We start from the raw sequence: 17,774 nt of genomic DNA, 5'->3' as shown, positions 1-17,774 counted from the left end.
CGCTCTCCTTAGGTACCCATGCCAATAGTGCTAAGGTCACGCTTTCATGGTTCCCGTGCGAGGGGTGTCAACGAGTTGCTGTACTAACGATAAGACGTCAGTTTGATTGTACCGTGCTCCAAATGGATAGTGATCAAACTGTCAATTGTTATCGAACATTATTTCTTTTTAAATTTTACTGTTAGTTTCTCAGATAACAAAAAAATTCTTACTTCAGGTTGTGACCTGAAGTCGAAGGGTTAATAATGTTGGTTTACTATAATTATTTGATTATTTTTTAATATAGTAGAATGCATTTTTAGATAAACATTTGTTAAATTTATATGAACAACTTGCTAATGATTTTTGTCATCAGTTTTATGCATATCATCAAAGTGTAAACTTGTTAGCTATTTTTATGAGAGTTTGTGTTCACCATATTCTTGCTTGTATGCTTTTACATGAATGAAGAAATGGAGAGATTTATCATTAGACTACATTGTCTCTAGGAATAAGACTAACACTAAGAATAATTGATAAATTTCAATTCAATCATGAGAAAATTAATATTGGTTTTACTAAAACAAACATATTATGTTTTATAATACTTATAAAATTGGATATAATTTAAAATATTATTATCATAAAATTTAATGAATTTATTGTAGAAATGTAATTTAAAGATAGCAGTATGTAAGATATAATTTCAAAAAGGCACCATTGATGCATTCAGTTTACATTTGAATAGAATTCTTCACTTCAATTTTTTGCTGTCTTTGAGATATGATTAATTCATCAACGAATTAAACTGAATAATTTTCTTCACAAAAATTCTTTGATTATTTTTAATGTTAATTCCTTTAACATACAAGATTGAATGTGCATTACACCTGTGTAAATGATTAAATTATTAAGATATTTGATAAAATAGGAAATACACGTAGAAAGAAATTAAATAGTTTACGAATGTTATCTAGCTAAGTTAAATTTACGTTTCTAGAACATAATACAGTGATAACATAAGGTACAGACACGTGTCTTGATAAATACATTTAAGAAATGGTAGTTCTTCGATTATATTCTTAAAATTTACATTATTCTGTTTCATATAATATTTTAATTAAATTTCAAAATAATATATCAAATTACAAACGTCATTTTTATGTTTTTATTGTGTTCATATAAAAGAAATTTACAAATTCTAGATATAAATATAAATCTTTTCCATTAATAGGTTCATTTGAGCTCTACGAGCAAGATATTTACAGTCAAATAGAATTGAGTTTGAATAAAACTTAAAATTCTAAGAACATAATTTAAAATAATTATTTTAATTTTAATTTCGGTTGAGCTGGAATTAATTTACATATTTATTGAATTATTTATATATTTATATGTTTTCTAAAACAGACAATTCTTCGATAATAAATCCTTTTATTAAAGATATTTTCCAATTTGTGATTTAATTCGATATTAATCCTTTGCACTCGTAGCCATTTTGTTACAGAATGTGCAAACAAGAATCACGTCGTATTACATAATGTAACTTATAAAGTATGTAATTTACTGTAATGATACTGGAATTTATATGAATCTTTAGACATTGTGGAACATATTTATGTCAAAAATCAAAATTTTATACTATTCTAATTTGTGATAATTAAGTTGGATCTTAGGTTTCCTTGTTTATCTTTATAAATTGGACCATGTCATACAGAATATGTTCCCACACCTTATTTTTTTATACAAATGCTCTCTTTGTCGTTTTTTTAAAGTGTAGACTATTTGCACATTCTTTTACCATGTAACACAAGCTCATATCTTAATATATGTACCATATTTTAGTTTGCTTTTTTGTAATATTTGAATAGAAACCTTCAAGGAATCATACACTTTTACAAATTTTACGCTCCCATAAGTTTATCATGTGTAATCACTAATAAAGTTTGCCTGGACTCTTACGATAATATCTCAGAAGAGACATCCGAGTGCAAAGGGTTAATACATATATGATTATAACTGATATACTAACTTTATACTGTTTTGAGTTAGATTAAAAAATTGATTGTAGAAAATGACAGTGTTCAGTAATGTTTAAAACAATTTTTATTTTAAATATTGTTTAAAGAGAAATCAATTAAAATTGAAATACAAATTTTTTTGTTAGCATAGGTAGTTTGAAAATATTGTATGTTATCAGTTTAAAGTATCATGTTACCTAGCACTGTACTGTAAAATTCTTCAGGAAACAGAGTAAAGAAAGTAGGTTACAGTTTCGAAAATTTATTAGGTAGACCAAGATGGACCAGACACATTGAACAGTACGCCTTTACACTGTGATTGTATTTACAAAGAAAATGTAGGATTAGAGCTTTAATGAAGAACAAAGGTACCTTATTACAGGGTTCTGCGAAAATATGATGAATACTGCATAAAAGAAAAATGTTCAATAGGTTTAAAAAGAAACGCCTTAGGAATACCCATATCACCCTTGTTGACATTCAGTCGTATAAAATATTGAAATACACAGACACATTTCCTCATACAAGCATATTGATGTAGGAGTATATTTAAGGATATATTAAACAAAACCGAAATTATTGTTGATGTTCGTATATCAATGGTGTAATGGATACATTTGAAATACATTGTTATTACATATAAATTTCTTTTCATTTTGTGCATAATTCTTAAAATAAGATTAGCAACATAATTGTAATATTAAATTAATAATACTAAGGTTCTTTTATTACTATTTACTTATTACTTTTATTACATGGTCATTTATTGGAATATGAAGCCTTAAATCGGAATAGAAGTCAGTAAATTTAACGCAAATCAGAAATCATCAGTCCGTGATGCCAGGGATGGTTTTGAATTTGAATGGTTCTAACTCGCGCCTACGCGCATGCGTGTCGGAAATTGTGATGCCAAATACTACTCTTACTCGCGCATGCGCACTGTTCTTAGTGTCAGGAGCGTATCAAACACGACTATAAAACTGGGTCCTTTATTCGCCCTAAAAAATAATAGAAGTATAAAAGAATAGATATACTAGGCTATGCCATTATAATAAAATCAAAATTAAACTGAAACTGACCACGCATCGTTTCCTATAGCTACATTCAGTGATGGACATTCGTGGAATTTTTCCTGATTATGCGCATTGGAGCGAGCGTTGCAGTCTTCACTGCTGTATACAGATACTTAGAATTTAGGATACGTTGGATCCCAAGTAAGGAACAAAATACAGGGTGACCTAAAAATGTTGTAACACCTTAAAAAAGGTGGTTCGGGAGGTGATTTGAAACAACTTTTTCCTTAGCAAAAATGTTGTCCGAGGCTTCCTTGAAGAGATATTAACGGAAAACACTGACCAATCAGCGGACGCTCCATTGGCATACTCGCGCTGTGATTGGTCGGGGAGCGTGTAGCCTACGCTGCCGCGAGCGCTCCACTGGCATACTCGCGCTCTGATTGGTCAGTGTTTTTCGTTAATATCTCCTCAACGAAGTCTCTGACAACATTTTCGCTAAGGAAAAAGTTGTTTCAAATCACCTCCCGAACCACCCCTTTCAAGGTGTTACAACATTTTTGGAACACCCTGTACATATATGATAACAGTTTTCTAGTAACTTTCGTATGGAGTTGGATCTCCTTATACAGTCTTCATGATTGCTATCCACTGCTACCAGAGAGCGGTCATCATCATGACGATGAGCAAAACCCTAGGCTTCAAATAAATCTGAAGTCTGCCGATATGTTTTTCTCGTTTCCTCTTTTGAACACTTTGCAGACAAAGAAACGAGACAAACACATCGGCAAACTTCAGATTTATTCGAAGCCTAGGGTTTTTTCCCATATCTGCCCCATTTCCGATTCTCACACTATTTCTGGGACACCCTGAACAGTAACTAATGGTAACAAAAGGGGTCAAGTCGAGAACACTACAAAAAGACGACAACAGCGCCATTAACGACATGTCATGGAAACTTAGTTTCAACTGGTTTCAACGTTTTGGTAGGGACGGTAGGTGTGCCAGATGCCACTCTGCTTGTAGCCCTCTAGTTGTCTTTCGCGAGATTATATTTCAACGAATCAGCAGTGTGTTTCAGTGTGTTCGGTTACAAACGGCGTCCTGTTCTGTCAAATTGAAGTTTTGAGTGTGCCGTGAATGGTCGTGAACCAGTGAAAGTTTCGAACGATAGACAAACGACGGAAGTGGTCTTTCACTCAGTGGAATTTATTGACTCCAGTAGGAATGAATTGATTTCTTATACGTTCTATCAGAAGCATTTACAATTATTTGTGTTCGCAACCCTTTATTTTATTGGAATTTGTAACTGGAAGCCATGGAAGACGATCTGCCGACTAAGTACGATGTCATCGTCGTGGGGACGGGTATTGATTTTTTGAATATATGTCTCATTTATTTTGTCAACCGTTTTTATTATTGATATCTATAATTGTTTAATAATTTTATGTAGGTATGACTGAGTCCATCGTCGCAGCTGCCGCAAGTAGAATCGGTAAAAAAGTCCTTCACCTAGACAGGTATGTTCAACTCTCTATACCTCTTCTTTCATTCAATTGTTTTTACCTTTATTTTTCCACTCTCTTATTTCATTTCCTTATATACTTCATACTTTGTATACGTGTATAAGTACATTTGTATTTTTTATATACAAATATAGTGTGTATTTTTATTCTGTTCCATTCTACTTGATTTTAAATTATTTATGACAAATGATAATTATATGAAATATATCTGTTCTGGTAATTTAATTTTGAAAATTACATTATGTACATATAACTACTTCTTCTTCGCTTATTAGTTACAGATATCAAATAAAAATATGAAAATACAGTAGAACGTCAATTATCAGAAATAGGAAGACAAGACATTTCTGATAATTCAATTTTTCCGACAATTGATTCACAGAAACAAAACTAAGAAATTTATAATAGAGGAATATGAAAGTTAATTTCTTGACCGATACTTGTTTATTATATAGAAAATGTATTTTTCAACGAAGACTAAGACAGTGATGTAAGAATTGATCATCTTTAAATGAAACTAGATCTCATAATTCATTTAAAATAGATATTTATACATAGTCTATCTTCTTTTATGCTTTTAGTTATTTTATTGCAACATGTAGTGTATTTTTAGCTTTAAGATTTTGAGGGATCGCAGGATAAATATTCAATATATTTTGAGTATTAAACAAGATTAAAGAAATAAAGAAGCTTTTATAAATGTTGCAGAGAATATCAATGCTTTTCCATCCTTCTTTACAAAATATTTTAATGAGTTTATAGTATCTGAAAAGTATAATTCATTTCTATTACTTTCCATTCGTGAACTAAAAATATTTTCAATGATATAGCTACAAGTAATTAGAAATGAAAGACTTGAGACAATTTTGTATACCAACTGACACTTGTAGATTAAAGCGGTGCTCGCAAGGATGTTAAACATATACTAGTCATAAACAAAGTCAACCCTTTGTAATCCACAAGGTTTCACATTTTTGATTCCAGTAGCTTCAAACTGTGTACTTCTATCTTATCAATGCTAGTTTCATCTAAAATTTATCTATTTGTCAAGAAGTATTATAGATATTGCCACACAAATTTTTGTAGCTTATTCCATTGTATGTAGATAATATTTTATTTTAATATAGACAATACAAGGTAAATAATTTCCAACATAAAAATTTATACAATGATATTGATAATATGATGTTGACCACTGTAATGTTAATCATTTCTATTCTTCTAAAGATAGCTCTTTTTATTATCAAAATCAGCATTTCTTTTTCCTTTTTAATATCATTTCATACATCATACAAATGCTTTCTATTAATATTTTTACCATACTTACTTTTAACTTAATCATTTTAATCATGGACATAATTCGTTTGGGAAAATAGTATTATGGCAATAATACTAATTATAGTTAATCAATGTTCCAATAATTAACGTTCTACTGTATACATATGAATGTACATTACAAAATGTTCAGATATGTCTTTTACGACATTTTTTGCTACATAGTTAGAAATAATGTTTCATATATATATATATATATATAGCTTTGTAGTGTGAAAATAATAAGATATTTAATATAGAAAGATAATTATGTGGTTAACAATATGTTAGAAATTACACAGTATGTATAACTTAATAATATTATACATTTGTATTTTATATTTACATATTTTACATATTCAAAAAGAAATTAATTATTCATTGATGTAAACAACAATGTCTGTTTAGTAAATCCAACTTTCATTCAGATGATTTTATTTGGAAAACAAAGCTAATCTAAAAAGAAAACAAAATGTAAATAATTAGTAATAAAAAATAAATTCTTTATGTTTCAGTAAAAAGCAAATATTAGATACATTTAAATATTCAGAGACCAAGTTGATTATGAAAGATGTAAAAAGAATAATTGACATCTTTTAACAATGTAACTACTTTATTTGAATATGTTATGCATATTCATTTTATCTGAATATCTGTTCAACAATTATGAATTCTGTTAATTTATTCATATTTTTCTATATAAGAATACTATGTTATAAACGTATAAGGAATAACAAATAATAGTTTCTACTTATTGCATATTTAGTTTGATAAGTAATGCTTTAATTAAAAAGTCTGATTATCAACATGTATAGAGTTAGCACTGTGTAAATATTAAAAACAACTGATTAAATAAATATTTTATTCGATTAATAATAAATTTCATCAAGAAATTACTTTCTAGTAATGAATATTATGGTGGCCTTTGGGCAACATTCAATTTCGATGGTCTACAAAAATGGATAGAGGACTTGAAAGTTCCCAAAAACAATACCATAGATGTGTCTGGACTAGATTTAGAAGATGGCGAAAAATTTCTTAAAGCCAGCGATCAATATTCTACTGTCAAAAACATTGAAGAAACCTGGTACATTTCAAAGTAAGTTTCTTCATTATAATGTAAACACCATACAATATTTCTCCTTTCTAGTATAATTTAGAAATTTAATTATTTTTTATGACAGTGAAGCTGATTTGCCAGTGGTATCCTCGAAAGACACTCAGACTGATAGTACTGGTGATGGCACTGGTAGTAGTGATGAAAAAGCAGATGGTGATAAAGTTGAAAAAAAAGAGAATGTAAAACAGTGGAGTATAGATCGTATAAGAATGGAATACAGAAAATTCAATATTGATCTGGCACCAAAGGTATAACAGGAATAAAAAAAGATTGAATATCAAGTATATGAAATGTGCTTATTGATATACAAGTTTCAAAAAGATGAGATAAGTCAAAACACACAATTTCTTTATGCGAAGAGAAATCGAAAAGTCCTGCTCCATTTTGCAACCAGAGCATTATTTTCGAAATACGAGCAGCTAAAGTTTGTACGTGTGTAAATGTTATGGAGATGTGTTTCTTATATGCGGATATATATGCACGTCCGACCGCGTGATCAGCAGATTGGCATATAAATTACGCGTGCCGAGAGTCGGATCAGTAAGTTTAAAGTGTTTATCTCTAAAAAATTCAGATTCCAGAATGATGTACTAGAGTTTTCAATTTTTCTTCGTACATGGAATATGCACATTCAAAATAACTTATCCCATTTATTTGAAATAGCCTGTATATTAAAATTGAAACATTTTATGTATACAGGATATTTACACAGTCACTAGCTAGGGTTTTCTTCTCGAAAATAATAAGCGCGAAAAAATTGGAAAGGAAAATGTTCTACCGTAATATAACTAAAAAAAAGTGTGAAAACACTGACATTGAAAACAAATTGTACTGCTCTGTGTTCTTCTTTTAAAATAATTTGAACGACGTTTTACATATTTTCTTATGATATTAAAAACAAACAAGACGATTAAATATTATGGTTTTGGTGTAGACACTGAATTTTGTTTGGTTCAGAGTGGGCATTTTCTATATTGAGTATTTTCTTCTATTAATACTAGAGTAGTCTATTAGGCTCTGTCAGATCCCAGTCACTAAATGTAGAAATTTACTGATTGAGTGAAATTGGATTATGACTTCTCAGGTGGTTGGTTGTCGATGAGTTGTTAAATGAAGTATCGTAGTTCAACCAACATGGAGAGATCTTTTATAAGAGCTCGGTACATTTTAATAAATAAATAAGTTCATACAGTGTTTATAAATTCATTTACTTATAAAAAGAGTATCTTAAATTTGAACATAATTTATAAATTCCGTAAATTATGATAAATATATACAGTAAGTCTCATAGGTATTTGTACCCTCTGTATGTAATAAAAAAATCTGTCTCGATTAAATAACAGTTCTGATGTTTCCAAATAAATGTTTCATTATAAATATGTACATAAATAAACTTTGTACATATATATGTATTTATTTATTTATAATGAAAACTTTATCATTTAATTTAGACAAATTTCTTTGATAGAGATAGAGGGTATGAATATTTTATATGACTGACTGTAAATTAATAATTCATTTTTTTAAATGTCATATTTAATTAATTATTTATAAAGAAAAAACTTACACATTCATAAATTTACAAGTTTCTTTATTTGAACACTATTGATGGAATTCTATTTACCGATAATAGTTGCTGTTTGCACGAGGCGAACTTGTTGAATTACTGATCTCCAGTAATATTTCTCGTTATACGGAATTTCGATCAGTATCCAGAGTGGCTACATTTATGGATGGAAAACTTACACAAGTACCTTGCTCAAGGGCTGATGTATTTGCAAATAAAACTGTTAGTCTTGTCGAGAAAAGAATGCTCATGAAACTACTCACTTCTTGCATGGTGCAGGGTGCTGATAGTCCAGAGTTTGATGGTAATTATATTCACCTTTTGTATGTATATTCTTTGATCGAATTCGGTGATGTTAAGTATACTCATCCCTCAAATTACGTCCCCGAAAACACGCTTATAGTGTTGACATAATGCAAAACTATGTTTCTTCAATGGATCATTTATCTATCAATAAAATACAATAGCAGTTAATATATGAACCAAAATTATATGTTAATATGATTATTGTAAATTAATTATTACTCGAATTTTATACAAAATTATTCACAACAAAGAATCAGTAATAAGAGAATGACGTTGAGAATTATTTATAACTTTTGAAGTAAAAGAGAATTAATCAGTATATTTGAGATAAATTTAAACATTTCGGTTTATACATGAATGATCGTATATACAGTGTGGTCCACACAACTTGCACACTTCGATTAACTCGTAAAATATGTATTGTACAGGAAAACTTTTTAAAGAAAAGTTGCATAATTAGAAAGAGCACATTATGCAGTACATATGTATATGGACCACCCTGTATGAAATAAAAGTTTCTTAATTCGGTATTGTGTTTCAGTAATTTTTATTATATTTTGTTTTAAGTAAATTACACCTATTAATAGGATTCCAGGACAAGACCTTCTTAGAATACTTAAACACGAAGAATTTGACACCAATTGTGCAACATTACATTGTTCAGGCAATTGCAATGGCCACTGAAAAGACTTCATGTAGAGATGGTGTTAATCGCACAAAGCATTTTCTGAATAGTCTTGGTCGATATGGAAATACACCTTTTCTTTGGCCTATGTATAGTAGTGGCGAATTGCCTCAGTGTTTTTGCAGGTAAAATTCTTCTTATAACTTTTATTTTAGTGTATCGTCATTGTAATTTCCAACATTAAAATTTTATCAGATAAAATTGTAATTATTATTGTTTGCAGATTGTGTGCGGTATTTGGAGGAGTGTATTGTTTGAAGAGGCAGCTTGATGGCGTAGTAATAGATAACGACAAATGTAAAGCTATCATCAGTGGCAAGCAGAGATTAACTTTAGAACATTTGGTTGTTGGTCAAGGTCATCTACCACCAGAAATTGTGGCTTTCGAAGGAGAGCAACGGATATCACGTGGAGTATTTATCACGGACAGGTAATCATTTTTTATAAATTTGTGAAAATATTACAATTTAGTAAATTTTAATTATGTAATTTTAATATATCTGTGATATTAATCATAAAGCAGTTAAAAGTATATTATTAAACCACAATAATTAATGTTGATTAAAAATAAGTTACACAAATTCATCATTGTTTCAGTAATATAATTCTAATTAATTTCCATCATAGACTTTCATTATACTCTGCAGAATTTTAATATTAAAAGTGTTGGATACAATGTTTTTGATAACTATTAAATAAAATTAGTGATCGACGAAAGATGAATACTAATTACGAAAGTGATCTCAAAAGCTTTTGGAGTTCACTGGAGTCTTATGAAGTATACAGTAATACTTCAGACAAAGATACAATTTGTATAAATGATTCGTGATTAATAATTATCCCCATTCGAAAACAGTCGACTAAAGTCACAGACAAACCAATCGTGAATCACACTATTTTTGAGAAATATCTACTATGTAGTAATATTAACGTTCTGAATAATGAATAAAACTAGGGATCGAGGTTTTAGGTATCGCTTCATTGTTACAAACTTGAGTATTTCTGTTGAACATGTGAGTTTCTAACGTCATACTGCCTTAGTCTCGGTAGAGATTAATGTACCATTGCATATCATAAACTCGTCATTTAAGACTTTCATTTGTATTCCTTAGTTTGTTTTCTGTTTACATTTTATATCAAGCTGATGAATTCGACGATGAACAAAATTTGAATGATTTTTAACATTTATGTGAAACCTATTATTCCTTGTAGATTTATTTTATGGTAGAAATATGTTTGTGAAGAAACGCAAAAATATCTTTTCAAATTTTGAAGAAGATCTCATTGCAGAGTTTGTGATATGATACTCACGTTTCACTAAACTCTTGAATTTAATAACAAATCCATCAAGACATGCTACAGGTGGTGGTTTGAATCAAGGACCTCTGTGAATAGACCTTTTTACCTCATTATGCATGTGGAACTTCAAATCCTGTCGAAAAGAATGTCTTTCACTATGAAAAAGGAATGTTTAATAATTGCATATTGTGGAACTCATTTTAGACCATACTTGAATTCGTTTAAGAATTGTACTTCATAAAGTTGGAAATAGAAATTGAAGTTTTCTAATTACGACTGTAATATTACCTACAAACATGGAAAGTTTCACACTAAACACGGATCCACTAACCAGAAACCCTCTCAAAAAAGAAAAGGGCAAAAAGAAAACAAAATCTCGGAAGATTCGTTTCTACCAAACATATTACAGAAAAGAAAGTAATGATCCATCAAGGAGGAAAGGAAACCACCCGACAAGTTTACAAAACAAATTTACATCGACAAGTTTACAAGACGAACCCATATGCCACTACATCCAAGAAAAGATTCCCCTCCTCTTCGATTCATTGTATCATAGTAATTTGATTCTATGGACGCAGATAAGCAACAAATAGCCAAAGAAAATATTATAGAATTAACCAACGATACAGAATCCAAGTAACACGAAAAATAATTAATGATTTCTGAAAGCACAACAATAAGAAGTTTATTTCTGACAATGTGAATTTCGAATAAATATCGAAACTCGAGATTCGCTAGCTTTCGTTGAAGACTACAAAATAATATTCATCGACAGAAGAAGCAGTAGACAAAAGGGGACGCACGATTTCAAAGCCAGAGGATATTTGATGGAAGAACTAAAACAAAATTCAACAAAAGAAAATAAATTGTACCCCTGTCAATTAATGGGCATTGGAAAATTCTTATTCATTCAAAATAACTTCATGAATGGCATGAGACTTTTGTACGTTATAATCGAGGAAACAACCTTGAGGTCCTTCAGCATTAATAAAGTAAGCAACCTGAAAGGCAATTTTATTTGTATTCTCTGAAAATTTATATTGAACACGTTAAAAACAATTAACAATAATTATAACAATTTGCACTGGATGTTCAGACAGTCTACGAGAAACGCAAATTAGTTATCGAAGGACACAAGAGATATGTTTAGAGATATATTTGTTACCTCAAGCCATGTTACTCAAAAAAACTTATGCGTATAAAGAAGACAAAACGACCACTGGTAATAACAGTAGTACACCTTGGCAAGCGTTTGAGAAGATCAGTATGGATATTAGTTTATTAATAAACAGAATTCATTAAATGCGTAGTTTGTAGTAGTGCCCCTGAGTAGACCTGATGGATATAGCCAATGTTTTTATAAGAAATGTTATTCGTCAATTAGGATTGCCACGAACCATTCTTACCGACCAAGGGACAAATTTAATTTCTTCGCAAAATACTCATACATATGTATTCGTAGAATATTCGAAATATAAGATGGTTATAATAATTGAGACAATTGGTTAGAACTGTTGCAGTATTGCAAGGTCTTCTACAATAGTGGTGTACATTAGAGTGTTAAAGTCTCTCCTTCAAATGACCCATCGCTACAAGAGAATCTGGAATCCATGTATGAAGATTACCTACATACGTGACTTCTATTATACGATAAATAATTTGTAAGATTTTTGTCAGCAGACAACTTAAGAAGAGTAGAAGAGAAATCAAAATATTATCATCAAAAATCAAACCATAAAAATACAATGTGGGCGATTAAATTTACGTATCACTTAATGTGCGACAAGGAAAATTTAAATAGTACATTGAATCGTACAGAGTACTTAAACTACTACCAAATTAAATCTTTCAATTCTCTTCACGATAAGCTTCGTATCGTACACTATTAACAACTGAAAACTGGCGCGTATAATCCGAAATATCAACATTCTAGAAATTTAAGTATCCTAGTACATAAGTAAATTCAGATAAATTTAAGTCATTTGGAAAATAATTTAAAAATAAGTTCATACTAACAAAGAGAATATATAAAACATACAATTTAGAAACTGTTGATACATATTCAGCAAGACTATGTTGGTCCCTCACAATCTTTTTCGTTCCAAGGAGGACGAAGGGGAGGAATATTTCGAGCTTTCTGAAGAAGTATGGAAAAGTCGTCTAGTGGGATGAAACAATCGACGTAATTGTGCGCTGGTGAAGCATATCACGATGTGCCGGCATACCAAATACTGCAAAAAGAAGGCAACAGATTACGAGGTGATCCGCACATTGAACCTTCAGGAAAAAATCTGCTGTAAAGAAAAGATCTACACAGATTGTAATGTAACAGACTTTCGTTACAAGTATATAACAAGATACAAAGTGGGTACCGTCGAATGTTACTACTTATACCATATGGGTTGAATCGACTATTATGCTACATGCGTGTCATGCAAGGTGCGTATCGGCGATTGCACCTTTATTCGAAATTGGAATACGTCTTTTTCTTTCTACTTAGGTGTAAAACATATAAATTCGAAAGAAAAAGATTTACTCACTTATTTCAAGATAAATTCCTCGCAGGAATTTGCTTTATAAAGAAAGAAGTTGTTTGTTATAAGACACTAACTCATACCAACAATGCCATATTTCTCTCTCGCTCGCTCCTTCTCTCTCTCTCTCAGTGACATTTTAGGCTCTTTACAAGTCTATCTGCCAGTTTTGATAGAGAACTATTAATGCTATACCTATCGCACTGTAAATATTGCTTATGAAAATGTAAAAGTATAAAAATTTCATTAAGATTATAAATTCATATAAGTTTTATACTAGCCAGCATTAGGTTTTATATATATTTATATAGTAGTATTCTACACCAAAGTAAACATAAACTTATCTCTTATTTAGGGTATTTGTGATTTAGCTGTAATGGTATCAGGTGGTGTTAGATTTCTATAGCTCATTGCTAGATGAATAGCTGTGGTTCGTATCTATCCAATAATTTTCATTGAGAAAGTACTACATACTAATACCAATTTTTGACTTGATCAATGACTTGTATATTAACAGAAGTGTTTGAAGGTCATACCACCTAATTTCCTTCAAGAATTTAATAATATTGAACTCTTTGTTGCATTAAACTAAGGTGTCCTTGGTGTGAATTTTGAATTATAATTTAGTGTTAATACGAATACCAAGAAATTTAACTGGACTAAACATATCAGAAAACACGGAAAATGATAACTGGTAACGATGCCATAAACAAAACACCAACGTCCACTAATTCGTTAATGACGCAAATAATTTTAGTATACCTCAAATTCAATTGAACCTGTTGGAGTATACTCACACCGTCTGGAAATGACGCATTTAAACGTCATAGCTGTGAGAAAAAACGCGATTTCGCCTGAAACACAACAACACGCTTTGGGTTGCGTTAGCGATGAACTTTCCTCAGATTCTTAAAATTGTTGACTGCCTTTAGTCATCTAACAAATTCCACTTTCAGACAGCCCAAGAAGAGAACTCTTGATGGAACTATATTCATCATGCTGTCATGGAAACACCACTGTATATGACCCCTTAAGAACCTAGACACACTGAAGGAGGTTGTTACCTGTAAAAATATTAAACGTACATTTGGTGATTTGTATTACTGAAGTTTTTGATTACTCATAAGCATATTCCAAGTATGTTGCAATATTCCTTCTGACAGTTTGTATAGGTTCTCTTGTCGACTGTTTTTGAACTGGCGAACATCAGATCTATCTTTAACAATTTTCCTATCTAGTTATTAAGTTGAACACAATGCTCTGCAATTCTGCTTGTTAAAAACTTTCTGTATGTATATATAAACCACTGAATAATTGTTATTTGGTATGTTTGGTAATGGTACTCCGATATACATCATATAATAGACTCTCGCGAACTCTGAAATAGTGAAATGAGTTTTGTCATGGTTTCTAGTAGTACCCAAGACAATAACTTGTAACGTATCATATAGCTCAGGCTGTATATACATGTTTTATTTGCATGTTCAACTTTAATTGAATGTACAAATAAAACAATACAAAATTTGTAGAAATTTAAGTCAAGAAATCTTCTAAATATTCATGACAAAATATTGCACTGTGATTTTTGTAGGTCAATTATGCAAGGTGAAAAAGAGAATTTGACACTTTTATATTATCCTCCAGAAGAACCCGGTCAAGAACCTATTACCCTGATTGAATTGGGACCATCTACAAATGCTTGTCCTCAAGGGCTATGTATGTAAATTTATATAGTTTAACAAATTTTTAATATGAATAGTAAATATAATATTTAAATAATTTATTTTAAAACAGTTATGGTTCACATGACATGCAAGCGAACGACGAATGCAAAGGAAGACTTGGCTTACGTTGTCAATAAATTTTTAAAAGCAGAACCATTCGATCCATCAGCCATTCGTTCATCCATTCATAGCCATACACAGACTGTTTCCCCAGATAAGAGACACCTTCAGGTGCGTTATTCTTAAATTAATAGGTGCACAGTACGTTTTTTTACGATAAAATTATTTGTTACTTAAGGTAGTTGCTTCGTGGATTATTTAATGGAAGATCGTAACAAAACTTCACTTGATTATTCTTTGATTAAATACGAATGATATGAGCCTGTTTCAATTTAAATTGACCACCTCAATTTGATAAAAAACGATCTCAAAATTTTGTAATTTTAACACATCCTTATGAAACATACAGATTTTCACGTAAATTATTTAAATTTAAATTAAAATGTAATTTAGGAACTTGCTGAAAACTTGATATGTTATAAAAACCGAAATTATTTTACAAAAGTTCTCGATTAGTAATTTTCGACTTTTGAAGATGACTATCTCGAAACAACTACCTTCATAGTATCACTTTTCATGGCACAGAATAGAACACGTAGTTATTAGTCGCGTTTTTCTAGAAACTACGATTTTCAAACTAGTTGGCATGATTTCTCATGAACTAATGAGCTGACCAACTACAAATTATTCAGGGTCCAGTAGAAAAAGAGGCGATTTCGAAGTAACGGTTTTCTTCATTAATACAATGGTGGAAGAATAAACTGCATGCACGTTCTGTTTACGTATGAAAAAAGAAACGAATATCCTCTTAACAGTAGTTAACCCTTTGCGGACGGGCGTCTTGGGGCAACATGCACACTTTGTATGGAAGATTTTCACAAGTTGGGTATATACAGAGAATATAATACCTGAATATCTTCATTATTTATGGTTCTATAAAAACAATCTCTTTCAGCACAGATGTAACTTCTGAACACGCAAGTAAAATATAAATTTCTCAAAATTAAGTGATCGAAATGATATTGTTGAGATCGATGATTTTGGCTATTTATGTTTTATAAAAATGTGCACAAAACTGAATATTATTCCATTCAAAGAAATAACGATATCCTCGAAGTCTCTTTAAAAAAATGACCTTGAACAAAATTCGTCCTACCATTACATGTGTCCCTTCAAATAGTAGAACTTCATCTTAAGATTTTTTTATTGAACCATAAATAATAGATAGTTAGGTGATCTCATTTAAATGCTCCACATTGTATACATGTTGAATACTAATTACGTTTATCACATACAGTCACCTAATTGACTGACGTCCATCGTCCACAAAGGTTTAAATTGATTTAAAATAAAGTAATCTATCTTAATAAACTTAATACATATTATAATTTAAATAAGATATAAAATGTTTTAAAATTTGAGTGTTACATGTATTACGTATACATGGAGATAATGTTAGTATAGAGATTAAAAAAAAAAGTTCTATGTTCACAGGAAGGTAGCGAAACTGACAAAGAAGAGGCTTCGGAGAATCCAAAGCCACAAGTATTATGGTCTTTGTACTTAAATTTACCCGCAAGTGATATTAAGTTAAACGATTCTGCGCCAAGTAACCTCCACCTCTGTTCAGGTCCGGATTTGGAACTTGACTTCGACTTTGCAGTCCATCAGGTTGGTTTTTTTTTTTAAATGTTTCCTATAGTTAATGTTGTTTATTGCCCGGAGTCAATTAAAATTTTACATAAATATTAAATATAATTGTAATTTCTTAAAATCAATCGAAAAGTACTACTTTAACCCTTTGGATCACAGATCTGCCTGTGGCATCCAAAGGGTTAAGGAACATTTAGGATAAGTATTTTGGATTACTTGCTACTGTAAATAAGTATACAACTTTTCTAGGCAAAAAGCATTTTCAAGGCTATGTATCCCGAAGAAGATTTCCTTCCGCGAGCACCAGATCCAGAAGAGATCGTACTAGAAGAAGCACCAGGACCAAAGTTTGAGGGAGATATAGAGGTTGAAGAAAAACAGGATGTTGAGAAAGCTGAAAAAGAGGAATAATTGATCTTTTATCGTCTTTTCAACCCGAAAATATAGGCCAACTCCCTTAGCCGCACACCTCGTCCTATCCAAAGTTACACGCGCCTTCTTACGTTTGATAGTTGGGTAATTTTTATTCGAACAATTGAAGAACTAATTTTTATATAATATTGAATCGTCATAGACAATGCTAACGTTACATCAAGTAATCTTAATTTAAATTAATCTTTAAATAATTCTCCAGTGGTAAAATAATTTGATTTATATCTATATAAGTGTTCAAAATATTATTTCATTTAGCACTCTTTGTAGACGAAATCGTTTATTCGAAGAGTACTTTTATTTCGTTCGAATAACTTTCGGAATAACATATTAAAAATTGTTCATGAATTTTCGAATAAAATTTGAATCAACTGGCGCTCAAGTCTGCGTTAAATTTGCTCTTTTATCAAATTACAGAGTGGCCGGCCGAAAGCATTCGTTTTTCTTCCTTTTTTTCTCTGATTGAGAAAAGTCTTTTGTTCTCAAATGTTGCGTTTCGAGAAAATAAAGTGTAGTTTTATAAAACGTAAGGGAGACGTAG

At 30.6% G+C, this 17,774-nt stretch overlaps 1 protein-coding gene and 1 long non-coding RNA gene across 2 annotated transcripts; one reads left to right on the top strand and one right to left on the bottom strand.

Annotated features, from left to right (window-relative positions):
* Positions 1-4,010: 4,010 nt before the first annotated feature.
* LOC128872309 (rab proteins geranylgeranyltransferase component A 1) lies at positions 4,011-17,498 on the top strand. The gene is made up of 11 exons (XM_054114873.1): positions 4,011-4,380; positions 4,467-4,533; positions 6,758-6,952; positions 7,038-7,221; positions 8,607-8,844; positions 9,434-9,656; positions 9,755-9,961; positions 14,956-15,080; positions 15,159-15,319; positions 16,643-16,819; positions 17,051-17,498. Exons 1-11 carry the CDS (start codon positions 4,332-4,334, stop codon positions 17,210-17,212), a joined length of 1,788 nt encoding a protein of 595 aa, XP_053970848.1. The 5' UTR covers positions 4,011-4,331; the 3' UTR covers positions 17,213-17,498.
* On the bottom strand, positions 6,162-11,969 carry LOC128872320 (uncharacterized). Its single transcript, XR_008456139.1, has 3 exons — positions 10,843-11,969; positions 8,804-8,987; positions 6,162-6,309 (listed from the first exon to the last, which is right to left on the bottom strand). It is a non-coding gene; the product is annotated as an uncharacterized LOC128872320 (long non-coding RNA).
* Positions 17,499-17,774: the final 276 nt, after the last annotated feature.

This window comes from Hylaeus volcanicus, chromosome 2, assembly GCF_026283585.1.
Source record: "Hylaeus volcanicus isolate JK05 chromosome 2, UHH_iyHylVolc1.0_haploid, whole genome shotgun sequence".
NCBI classification, from domain to species: domain Eukaryota; kingdom Metazoa; phylum Arthropoda; class Insecta; order Hymenoptera; family Colletidae; genus Hylaeus; species Hylaeus volcanicus.
This window is presented reverse-complemented; position numbering and strand designations above follow the sequence as displayed.